Below are 12,549 nucleotides of genomic sequence, written 5' to 3'. Positions count from 1 at the left end.
CGTCCGTTTGTTGTCCCACCCCCTCGGCTCCCCCCGCTTTGTCTCGGCTGATGGGCCGGCCCGGGAGGGGGCGGGGCCGGCAGGTGAGTGGCAACGCCAGGGCCCCGCGCGCTTCCGGACTCGTGCGTGGGGGTCGCGCTGGAGGGGGATGGGGACGGAGATGGGAATGGGGATAGGGGGATGGGGACGGGAACGGGCCTGGGATGCCGCCGCGGGGCGGTCCGGGTTGGCCGTTCGGAGCACGGCCAAGCTCCCAAGTGTCGGGGCCGCCGTCCGAGGGTCTCGGGCAGAATTCCCAGCCCCGCAGCGGGAGGAAAGGGTAGCGGAGGGAGCGGTCCCTGCCCCTGTGCGCGCTTCGCTGCTGAGGCCGTATCTCCCCTCTGTACGCCTCAGGTGCCTTCATGAATAATTTAAACAACCCTCCCCACTGGAACATCCAGCCCAATCGGCGCGATCCCGGTGATGACGGGAGCAGATGGAACTACGCTCTGCTGGTCCCCATGCTGGGCTTGGCCGCCTTCCGTAAGTAGCGCCGGAGCCGGGGCGTGGGGCTGTGCCCCGGCCTCGCCCCCAGTCCAGGGCGAGTGTCTGCAGCAGCCCGGGATAAAGCCATGCCCTGTCTGGGGATTTCCTCAGGTCGTCTTGTTTGTAAACAACCAGCACTGCTCATAACGCTAGGGCAGTGGCCATTTCTCCTACATGGAATGGAATCTATGTTTAATAAGATCCAGTTTATAAAGTTCTCTCGTAGGAGTGGACATAGCACGTACTAGAGAGCCCCAAGGTAGCAACCCAAGAAGTTGCTGATGTATATTTATTTACTGGACCTGAGAGGTTCTCAGTGCAGTACCTGCGTTGGAAACCTCCAGTTTGTTTCTGCACGACTTTATTTTATTTCTTTAATCCAAGTGGTGCAAGTATTGGCAATAAAGGAATAGGGAATATTTTACTTCAGGGAAAACATGATTATTTAAAGTGATTTAATGTGAAAGAGGGACCACAGAAATACATTTTGTGGGGACATGTAAATAGAAGTGAGTATCACTGGGGAGGAGAGAGAGTTATTTACCACTTAGTAGCTTCCTTTGAGGCATAGTTAATTAATCACACCTGTCACTGTTTTATGTTATACTCGTGTCTGAAGTCTCATTTATATATGGTAGGTTGGATCTGGACCAGAGAATGTCAAAAAGAAATAGAAAGAGAAAAACAAGAGTACCATAAAAAGCAGTCATCTTTACAAAAAGACCTGGAAGGCAAATACCGGGATATAATCATGGAGAACCGTCGTGCTGTTGCTCACTTGGAGGTGGAGCTGGAAAAGGAACGCAACAGAACCCTGAGTTACCGCGAAGCCCTCGTGTCCCAGAGCCGCAAACTAGTAGAAGAAAGGAGGCTCCTAGAACAGGAACAGGAGAAGTTGGAGCGAGAAAAACAAGTCCTCTTGCACTCAGGAGCAGAAGGTAGCTTGTACCAGAGTTGCCTGGCAAAGGAAGAAGAGTGGCAAAAGAGAGCCAATATTTTACTGAAAGAATTTGAAGAGGGACTTAAAGAAAGACAGGACATCTACTGCAGTCTCGTTGTACCCAGAAGTCAGAGACTAGAAATAGAGAAAAATCTGCTAGTTAAAGCAGCAACTGATCCTGTTGCTATGGCTTTACATGTGGAAAGTGGCTTAAAAGATATTTTCAAATACGATAACTACTGTGGTAACATGCTGAACAGAAACAAAAGTCAAAATGGAAAGCTTATGTGGCTGTATCTGAGAAACTGGGAACTAGCTGTTGAACTGCAGAAGTTCAAGAGGGTAGAAAAGGCCATGTTAGGAAAACGCTAATTAGGGGAAGTAATGGGATTCTGCGTGATCCACCATGCATGGTAGGGACAATCACAGTTGTAGTCCGAAGCTGTTAAACTCTTCTACTGTGTTGCCATCTCCCCTCCTCACTGCACTTGTATTTGCATGGGACATGTGGTGCTGGTGCCTTTCCTTTCACTAACAGCGGACGCTCCGGCGAGCTGTGCATGCTCTTAAACTCTGTGAGTGTGTTTGTATTGCAGACTGCAGTGTAGTGTAGAGATAGGCCAGCTTCCACAGGTATCAGAAGCAGCAAAATAGAACTGGGTTTAGAGGGATTTACCTAGTTGGTGGTCACACTCCATCAACAGAGAAGTGTGGTTTGTCTCCCCCAAGTGCGGTAGCACATTGTGCTCCTTATCCCTGACTTTTTACGTGGTATCATAAGACTATCTTTTTTTGTTATTATTATCATTACTACCATTTTTCAAAGTTTGTTTAAGCAAGACTGATTTTGAGGCAGATATTCGGAAGGGACAATGTTTGGGCAAGCTGCTTGACACAAATCCTACATGTCTGTACATACATTCATACAAGTACGTGTATGCGTGAATGTGTGTGTGTATAAATGTATGTATTAGTATTCTGAGGGGGGAATAGCATGATCCTGTTTCAAATTCATCAGCCTTTCACTGTCTTCCAGCTTGATATACAAATAGTATTTTAAGAATGAAACATATGGAAGATACTAATTAAAATAACACGTAAAGAAACAGGCTGATGTGAGTCTCATTGGGGCTCAGGATCCATTCTCAAGTACTAGAGTGTATAAACTTGAAGTTACATTCTTATCATACTGGAGATATGTTAGGAATACTTGTATTTTTTTCTCAGCTAGAGTTTTAGTTGTAACCCAGCAATGTGCCTCCATGAGGGATGATGTCACCATGCTGCTGCCTCTGCCTCCCAGGACACTGGCTGCTACCTGGTTAGCTTGTAGGAACCTCCTTGGGTTACAGCTGTTGCACCTGGCTTTGCTCCTTGGACAGGTCCTGTTTGTTATTTGCAGATAGAAACTTAAAAGCAGCCTGCACTGGTAGCCACAGTCTCCCTCTCCGACTGTCTCCATTCTCCCAGAACTGAAGTACACTTCCCCACAGCTCTTAAATTTTGACCTTACGGTTCACCACTTCATGTACACCTGACCATGATAGCCTACAGATGTATAAGCTTTGCAAACTTTTAAGAGAGGGGACTTTTTAATTTAGTTAGTAAAAACAAAATAGATACGGTAAAAATAAAATTATAGATAGAGGAAAATAAAATAATACAGGAAAATAAGCAGCTCTAGATTCAAAACCACCAACATCAACAAAAAAAGCCATTGCCTGAAATCTCTTAAAACTTTGAGTATACTTTGACTCCTTTTAGCAGTAGAAACCACATTCTTTTTCAACAGTGCCATGTATTTTGGATAACTTTTTTCTTCCTCCTTTGTAATCCAGCCTTAGACCTCAAAGGGGCAATGTTTAACCTTCTGTTTATACTATCTGGTCTTCTCTGTTACTTGACTTTGATTAGTGTTGGTAGGTTGTCAGGTCTTTAATTAGCAGTTCATTATATCCTGAGGGCTAGACTTGGTAAACACGTTTGCTCTAGGCAATCATCTAGAATCATGTCTTGGAAGCAATCCAGCTTTGTGAATGCCCATCCAAGTTTAACAGAGAACTCTTACAGATGTGGAGTTTTTTCTCTTACTGTTTTCTCCTGGTTTCATTTCAGTCTGGGCACAGAAGAAAGCAGATAAATCTTTTGAAATAGTGTGTGCAACGTATTCCAATTACTCAGCAAAAATACCTAACATGAAATGAGATTCCTAAACGAAATAGGTGCTTCCCAACTACTCAGTTTTGCAGTTGTGATTTTGCTCACCTTATTGGTACTAATGATACTGTTATGTTGATCTATTAGTATTTTATGTACTAATTTTTTTAAATAAAGTTGTAGTAGACAAACCTGGAGGAAAGAAAAGAGCTCATCGCAAACACCAGAAGGGCCACAGTTTGTCTGGATGCGAAGCGTTATGTGGGTTGGGAGATGAGAATGCAATTGAGTTACTACTACTCACGTGTGACTGCCTGAGCCAAGCTGCTGCCCCTGGCCATATACACACACCCTAACTGAGAAGTAGAACAAATCATTTTGAAAAACTTACCCCATGTGTAATTCCTTCTGAATGTGGAAGGTGACCATCCAGCTGTGGCGCCCTTCGCAAGTCGGTACAGGCAGTTCAGCCACTCAGCAGACAAACGTCAAATCAGAAATCAATGCCAATGTATTTGAGATTCATGCCTTGAATTTGTACATCTTAGTATTAAAAGAGCAAAGATTTTACGCTTTTTTCATTTTTTTGTAGTTTGTCACTGACATCACTCAAAATGTTTAAAGAAATTGTAATCAAGAGGGTAAAATTTTTTCAGTATAGGTATGCTGAAGCTTCATACGCTCAGTTGTACAGGGTTGGATGCAATAGAATAGATGCACTTCTTTTTTAGAAGTGTCGGTTATTTGCTCAACTAATCACTGAACTACTGTTCGTGGACTTTGAAGATCACTATATAAAGACTGAAGAGTTACTTCAGGAGGCTTTTTAAAAGTGTGTAACTGGTTTAGAAGCACTGGTCCTGTTACTTTCTACCCAAACCCATGTTTGTATGTGTGTGATGTATTTTTGAAACATTCCCCCTTTGTAGGTTTTTATGTTGAAAATGCTAATTTAAGTTTTATCTTGCTCAGCACTGTTATTCTGGATTGGTTAATTGTTTGGAACTGCCCATATATATTTAGAATGCAAGAAAAATTTTAAAATATGTAATGAACTTTTTTTGTTATGAAAATTGTCACTCATTAAACAATAACAATTAATAAAAACTCTTACACATTTCTACACTGTTTTGTAACTTGGACAAGGTGGGTGGGAGGAATGGAATTTGCTACTTTATTGCAACTTTCCAAGCTAATTGCCCCATTTTAGGTTTAACAAATTGTACATTTATTATATTGGCATGTAAAAAGTATTGATCTTAGGGCTAAGAGAATGTGTTTCTTAGGAAAGAACAGCATCATCAAACAGATAAGTGCACCAGCATTAACTAAAGATGTGGGGTTAAAGATGACGATCCCTCTGAAAGACTGGGGTCATCCTTCAGTAGAATGTTGTGTAGGATATTCTGCCTTTGTGCAGAATCCCTCAGATGATCTCATTCTGCATGTCAGCTCTTTTCATTTCCCTCCTCTTCCTCCTCCCTGTGAAGCGCTACAACCGAACTGCTCTAGGGTAGTGTTCAGACACTCCAGAAATCCTTGTTCCCATCGTATAAGATCCTCAACCTATTTGTATTTGACACAATCCTTTGCCACCTCGTGGCTCTGTAGAGCATGCTTTTGAGCACTCATGTGTGGGGATGAGAAAATAGTGAGTGATACAAGGCAGAAACTGGTCAGCGGTTCAGGTATTGTGGTAAAATCAAAGGAATTTGAGTTATTGCTGTGGTACAAGGATGAAAATCAAGTTTATATTTGCAGTTTTGGTGCAGCTGGATATGAAGGCTTTGCTGGTCTTCATGCCAAGGGCACTTGGTCATTAACTGACTGCCTGGTCCAGGAGCTTTCCAGCTAATCACTGCATAGCTGAGACAACAGATGGATCTGCTAAGAAGTAACTCATTGGAATTTAGTAGTTTGACATTGAGGAGATCAGTGGCCACGTCACAACAAAACAAGCAACTGATTGCTGCAGGAGCTTTCCCAGCAGCAGGGGATATGCAGGGTTTTCCCCAGGTAGCTCCTGCTGATAGGCAGGAACTCTGCTCTGTAAGCTGATGGACTTTATCTGTATGTTAAGATATATTGCTTAATGACCTGGGGTGAAAGATCCAGTACACAGCCCGGGATTTTCCCAAGCAGCTCCTGTTGTCAATTCAGGAACTGACCAAACCATGCATAATTTTATATAGCCAGTGGAAATTGTTCCTGCCTATGAAAAGATAGGTACGTGGGGCTGTCTTTTATTCATAGTTAAGATGTGTTTCTTACATAGCTTAAGATAATCAACAAGAACTGATCATGCATCTGCTGTAATGATCACATAGAATCACCAGAGCAGTTTGGGGAGTCTCAGCCCATGTAGCTGAAGACACCATTGAGGGATATTTGCAACATCAGCATCCAGGCAGTTGTCTTGGTCAAAAGATCCAATTCGCCCCGTGAGCATTACCCTATGCAAAATATCCCAATAAAAACAGTAAATGTTCTCTGTGTGAAAGTGTGCCGCAGTATATTCAGTCAGTAAAGTTCAAGTCTAAGAGCGAGAAACCATTTCTCAACACAGAGAAGCGGAGAAGTTTCAAAATTTTGTAAAGTTGATAAATTGGCCTTTTAAGCTGATAACACCTAAACACATTTTGAAGGAGATAAAAGAAAAGTAAAACCTCAGCACCTGACCTAGACCAAGTAAGTTTAAAAGGCCTTGTACAGAGAGACCCCCTAAGGACTGGTATTAGCAGAACTTTGACTTTGCATGTGTACTGGGTAGTATCAAGGAACACAGAAAAATTTTGATACTGAAATCAACTTGGATGACAAAACTGAGAGTCCTATCACAATCTAATCAAGTATCTTAATACTCTTTACGTGGATTCTGACAACCAGGGTAACAAAAGCTCGGCCTATTAATGGTCAATGGGTAACAAAGAGGCCTTATATCTGAACCTGGTTTCTCTGTGAGTGTACAATCCCTCTAAGTTATCATTCAATATGCTACCAAAAAAAACACAAGCCTTGTGGGGAGTATTCACGGAAATGGCCAAGCCTCCTACTCAGTGACACATGAGCATACCTTTTGGTCCTGAAGTAAAGAGAACTATCTGAACGTGTGGTCAGATGAAACTTGATCTGTAAGTGTCACCACCATGACAAAGGATCATACTAAGCCAATTACTATCAAGGCCACTGTTAAACAGCGGGATCCAATGTCACCCAATCAATCCATTATTCTGCAGCCTAGAAAAATATGGCTATGGATTCCTCCAGAGCAAAACCAGATTACCACCTTGGCCTTTGTTGATGACTTGGTCTTGCCAAGCAACACATGGGAGAGGATGCAAAACACCTCATAGCAACCTTTTTGTATTTGCACTGATCTAAAAACTCACAAGAGAGAAATGTCATGGCTTTTTCATCAACCCCACCCATAACTCCTACACGATCAGTGACTGCAGCCACTGGCAAGTATTCAATATAAACTGAACACAATTGCTCCAGGAGACTCTGAAAAACACCCTGGGTTGAAAATATACCTCTGTATAGGGATATCTAAACCTGAATATTGAAACTTGATTCTTGGTTTTCTAACATAAGAAAAGCTCTGTCAAAACCTTCACAGAATGCTGACAACTTTGAAGACCTATCAAGTACCAAGAATCACAAATTTGGTGAACCATGCAGATGTTAAGGGGACAACCTGTACCTTAACATCAGAAGGGCTGCTAAAAAATTATCACACCTCCCAGCTTATACATGTGATAGACTACTGTGTAACAGCACTAAACGTGGTGGCTGACAAGTCACCTGTGTGGCAAACTTTATTCAAAGTGGACAAGCACAGTAATAGCATATAATGCTACTCACAAGGTACCACTGTCTGAGACATTACTGTGGAAGGAGTTTTGCAAAAAGACTAATTGTAGAACGATTATGGTTAGCCATTGGAGAAAGTCAAAAGATGAAACAGTACTGATAAAACAGCCCTGAAAATGCTAGTAGCTGTGTATAATACTCATGACAACTACCACAAAACTGAAAGTAAATTGTGCCTCTGGAAACAAGGAGTCTGTGGTTAGAAGAGTTTGAAGAGAGCTGAGGGATTGTGAGACCTGTACTGGTGGCCATTTGCAGTCATGCACCCTAACAGCCCTCTGTGCTGATACCAGCCCAAGCAGTCCAGCTGCTGAAAAAAATGCCTCTTCACTCTTCTCTTTATAAGAGTGGTTTATATTTCTCTAAACTTGACTTACACAATCAGAATGAAATCCTCAGGTACAGTGGTTGGTGCTTTGTATCACTAGTTGCTGCCTCCCCCTTGTGGCTAATGGCTCTTCCAGACAGCAGCCTCAGCAGCACCTTCTGCTCCCATGAGCAATGCTGGAGCACATCTCCGATGCTACACAGTCAGACTCCTCTGGCCCAAACACCACTGAAGCGTAATAACAAGAAATATGAGCAAGAACACGGTGTTCGGTGACCAAGACAGAATGAACTTGTCTCCACCAAAGTGGGTACTGCAGTAGACCACTATGCAAAGGCGACATGCAAGACTTGGATGTAGTTCAGCACCTGATCAACATCTCATTGTATTTTAAAGCATTGGAAAAGAAAACAGTAACAAACTTGATTCAAGAACACTGTTCATTGCTTAATGCACATAGCAAGCAACAACCTATAGCTGTTAACATGTTCTGCTGCATGCTAGAGAGGAGATGTTTGGTGAGACAAGATGTAGGTGAGACAGATCCAAGCACTTTACTGTCTAAGAAATTTAGGGAGATGCTGGACACCATAAAATTGTAGAATGGTTTGGGTTGGAAGGGACCTTTAAAGCTCATCTATTCCAACCCATCTGTGATGAGCAGGGACATCTTCAACTAGATCAGGTTGCTCAGAGCCCTGTCCAACCTGACCTTGAATGTTTCCAGGGATGGGGCATCTACCACCTCTCTGGGCAATCTCTTCCAGTGTTTCACCACCCTTGTTGTAAAAAAATTCTTCCTTACATCTAGTCTAAATCAACTCTCTTTTAGTTTAAAACCGTTACCCCTTGTCCTATCACAACAGGCCCTGCTAAAAACTTGTCCCTCTGTTCATATAAGCCCCCTTGAAGTACTGAAAGGCTACAATAAGGTCTCTCCTGAGTATTTTCTTCTCCAGACTGAAGAACCCCAACTCTCTCATTCTGTCTTTGTAGGAGAGGTGCTCCAGCCCTCTGATCATGAGATCAGATAATTTGGTGCTGTCCACTGAAGCAATTCTACACCTATGTCACTTACTTGTATTTTCCCCCAAAGATATTCCAAAGATGAAATGTATTCTTCAAAGATGAAAGGAAGAAGATGATGATCTTCTGACTGTATGCAGTGAAATATTAAGGACAGCACATCTCCCTCCCTGCTGTCAACAAGAAGAACCAAACAAAGCAGCATGAACTGATATTACCTTACTGAAATATTTATATATAACACTGAAGTAAGTATTATGAAAACTACCAGTATAGACAAATATAAAGATTGCACCTCTTTCTAGGAGATAAAAAGGAGAAAAAGGCCACACGGACATCAGTGTCAGCTCAGTCCTGGATAAACTACACTAGATATGCTGTTCATAGCTTGTTTCCTTAAATCCTTCTGTGGCTAAGAACCCTGCTACTTCCACAATAAACTTGAACTGACAATTCCTAGGTATATCAGATTGCTGAAGGAAACTCCTTGACACCATACAACCACTCCAGAATGGGATGTTTGTGGAAGTCATTGTGTATGAAATCCCACCCCTGTTGTGTTTCCAATAGCCTGAGACAGATTTTCAATGACAACTCAGTGCTGTCTTATTTCTCCTCTGCAGTGATACTTGATAGCACCAAAAGACTTCTTTCTCAACTGGAAAAGTTTGCAGTTTCATGGGAAGAGATTTAGCTTCCACGGTTTACTGGACGTCTCCAAAGCCTTCAAGGTATTCTTGCTTGAACTGCTGTGGGTTGATGGCAGCAGCCTTGAACTACAAACATAGGAAATCAAATCATGTCAGCTGAAGAGCTGTGTCTTTTGGTTACTTATCAGGTAGAGTTTGAGAACAACAGAGCATAAAACTTAGATCAAGTTAAAGATCTACAGATAATTTATTGGCAAGGTAAACTGCATGACCATTTGCCATTGATTATTACCCTTAAAACTAAGCAACTCTGAAATATTTTGCCTGCATCTCTCCCCTTCTAATATGATCATCAGTGTCCCTTAGGCTGGTGATTTTGAGTCTCCTCCCGAGCCTGAGGTTCAGTGCTCCCTCTTTGCACAGCTATTCAAGGATGTGACCCATGGGCAAGTTGTAGAAGGATTTTGTGTTTTCTCCACATATTTTAAAGGATGGTCCAAACAGGGATGGGCTTTGAATTTTCTTCTTCTTTTTCACTTTTATTACATCTTTACCAATTTACACTTCCAAATGAGAATCCTGTGCTTTAGGCATTTGGCTGTATAGTTATCACCATCTTTACTTTTCCATCTTTTCCTGGTTTAGGCTTATCACATAAGCAAGAGTAATTGCATTACTGTATATGATGCTTTGACTATAAAGTAGAGACTGACTGGAAAGAAAATATGACTAATGCTGGTAAGACAGTGCTACAGAATTACTGGAGTAAGAGATTTCAAATCAGTATCTGCTACAGTACTAAAAAGGGTCATAGAATAATGTAGTTAATCCTAATAGCATGCTATATAGTAAGTCCAGATAAAATTATCTGGAGAATTACAGATTTGTCCTATGTCACACCAGGAAGGATGGAATCACAAGGAAAGGACTATATTGTATTTCATACCTGAAACTATGGCTGGATGCAAACTACATATATTGCTGGTGCTCTCTGCTTTTCTCAATGGCTTTATAGCAAAGGATTTGTTTTTTTTAAAGAAGAGGTCCCTGCTCTGTCATGCTGATTTCTCTCTGTCCTCCCCTTCACAGGATCCAGCCAAAAGCAGTTCCCCCAGTGCAGATCCTTCCAGCCCATGATGGAGGGCAGAAGAATCATAAAATATGATTATCTCAAGTTGGAAGAATCATAAAATATGAATATCTCAAGTTGCAAGGGACCCAGACGGATCATCAGTTTCAACTCCCTGGTTCTCACAGGATCATAACATTTTAACTCAAGTAATTCAATCTAAGAACTGTTTTCTCCTGCATTTATAATTAGCAGTTTGCAATACATGTTTGTTTAGCAGCCTATATCATGAAAGGATGGATTTTGTGGAGGTTTATTAGCCATAACAAACCCTGTGGGACTTGCCAAATGTAAGCTCGACATGAACAAGAAGTTTATCTCAGAGCACAGGAAGGGGTTCTGCTGAATAAACATGTGACTGTTGACTATGGAAGAGCAACCCCAACTTGCTTGTTCAAATCCACAGGGTGGCAATATAGACAACCCCTTTGAGCACCTGCGGGTCGTGTAGGAGCTGGTGTCATTGCTGCCCTAGGTCCTTCAGAAAAAAGCACTGTGCCTTCCAAAGTCATTAGCTATTGTACTGATAAAGAAATTTGAGCTAGATGCTATACCAACACATTTGCTTCTGTAAATATTTAACAACTGATAGATAACTAACAACCGCTGGAACCTTGCATTACTGAAATAAGATAAAATTCTTCAGAAAGAGGATTTGTTCGGTAGAAGGCGATCTGGAATGTGGTTTTGGATCCTGATAGAAACTGCTTGCACGTGAAACTTAGCAGAGAGAAATTTTCGGTAGACCAGTTGCCATGTGACCACAACTAGATGTATGAACTGAACTGAACAGGAGATACAACATGAACAAAGTAGTGCAGTTGATGCAACAGAAGGAAGGGATGCCATCCAGGGGGGACCTGGACAAGCTTGAGAAGTGGGCACATGAGAACATAATGGAGTTCAACCAGTCCAAGTGCAAGGTGCTGCACCTGGGTCAGGGCAACCCCAAGTGCAAATGCAGGCTGGGTGGAGAATGGATTGAGAGTAGCCCTGGGGAGAAGGACTGCGGGATGTTGATGGACATAAAGCTGGACATGAGCCAACAGTGTGCTCTTGCAGCCCAGAAGATTAACCAATCAACTCCTACATCCAAAAAAGTGTGACCAGCAGGTCAAGGGAAGTGATTCTCCCCTCTACTCTGCCCATGTGAGACCCAACCTGGAGTGCTGCATGCAGCTCTGGGACCCTCTGCACGAGAAAGATTGTTGGAGTAAGTCCAGAGGAGTCCACAAAGATGATTACATCTCTCCTATGAAGACAGGCTGAGAGAGTTGGGGCTGTTCAGCCTGAAGAAAAGAAGGCTCTGGGGAGACCTTAGAGCACCTTCCAGTACCTAAAGGGAGCCTACAAGGAAGCAAGAGAGGTATGTTTGACAGGGCATGCAGTGTTAGGACAAGTGTTAATGGCTTCAAAATGAAAGGAAGTACGTTTAGATAAGATATTAGGAAGAAATTCTTCACTATGAAGTTGGTAAGACACAGGAACAAGTTTCCCAGAGAAGTTGCAGATGCCCCATCCACAGGTTGGATGGGGCTTTGAGCAACTTGGTCTGGTGGAAGGTATCCCTGCCCATGGCTGGGGGGTTGGAACTAGATGACCTTTAATGTCCCTTCCAAACCATTCTATGATTCTATGATGACTCTATGAACAAAGAACTAGGTAAAGATCTAATTATGATGGTAAGCTCGGCTGAAAGGAGAAATGGTGGTCTAAGGGGAGGTTACTATGGCAGTTCCTTAGGATCAGTTTAGGAACAGTGTTTTGTCATTCTTCCACTAATGACTAAGGACAAAAATAGTAGCATGTTAATGAAATACTCATGACACAATCTCAGAAGTATTGCGAATGCTGAAAAAGTATCAGTTCAGGAAGAACTGAGCAGCTCAATGCACTGGAGTAGCAGAAAGTGAGGGAAATT

General features: G+C 42.4%; 1 protein-coding gene and 1 long non-coding RNA gene across 3 annotated transcripts; one reads left to right on the top strand and one right to left on the bottom strand.

Moving 5' to 3' along the window:
* The first annotated feature begins 37 nt into the window (after positions 1 to 37).
* On the top strand, positions 38 to 4,744 carry CCDC127 (coiled-coil domain containing 127). Of its 2 annotated transcripts, none has more exons than XM_017813243.1 (3): positions 38 to 83; positions 394 to 522; positions 1,164 to 4,744. In XM_017813243.1, exons 2-3 carry the CDS (start codon positions 402 to 404, stop codon positions 1,835 to 1,837), a joined length of 795 nt encoding a protein of 264 aa, XP_017668732.1. In that variant the 5' UTR covers positions 38 to 83; positions 394 to 401; the 3' UTR covers positions 1,838 to 4,744. The 2 variants fall into 2 exon arrangements, with proteins under 2 accessions (XP_017668732.1, XP_017668731.1); XM_017813242.1 differs by having other exon boundaries at positions 52 to 122.
* Positions 4,745 to 7,877: 3,133 nt separating this feature from the next.
* LOC108496468 lies at positions 7,878 to 9,620 on the bottom strand. The gene is made up of 3 exons (XR_001874476.1): positions 9,400 to 9,620; positions 8,902 to 9,022; positions 7,878 to 8,051 (listed from the first exon to the last, which is right to left on the bottom strand). It is a non-coding gene; the product is annotated as an uncharacterized LOC108496468 (long non-coding RNA).
* Between the last annotated feature and the right edge of the window lie 2,929 nt (positions 9,621 to 12,549).

Source organism: Lepidothrix coronata, unplaced genomic scaffold, assembly GCF_001604755.1.
Source record: "Lepidothrix coronata isolate B3197 unplaced genomic scaffold, Lepidothrix_coronata-1.0 Scaffold40, whole genome shotgun sequence".
Lineage (NCBI taxonomy): Eukaryota > Metazoa > Chordata > Aves > Passeriformes > Pipridae > Lepidothrix > Lepidothrix coronata.
The sequence above is the reverse complement of the archived record's forward strand: the minus strand, read 5'-3'. Positions and strand labels throughout refer to the sequence as shown.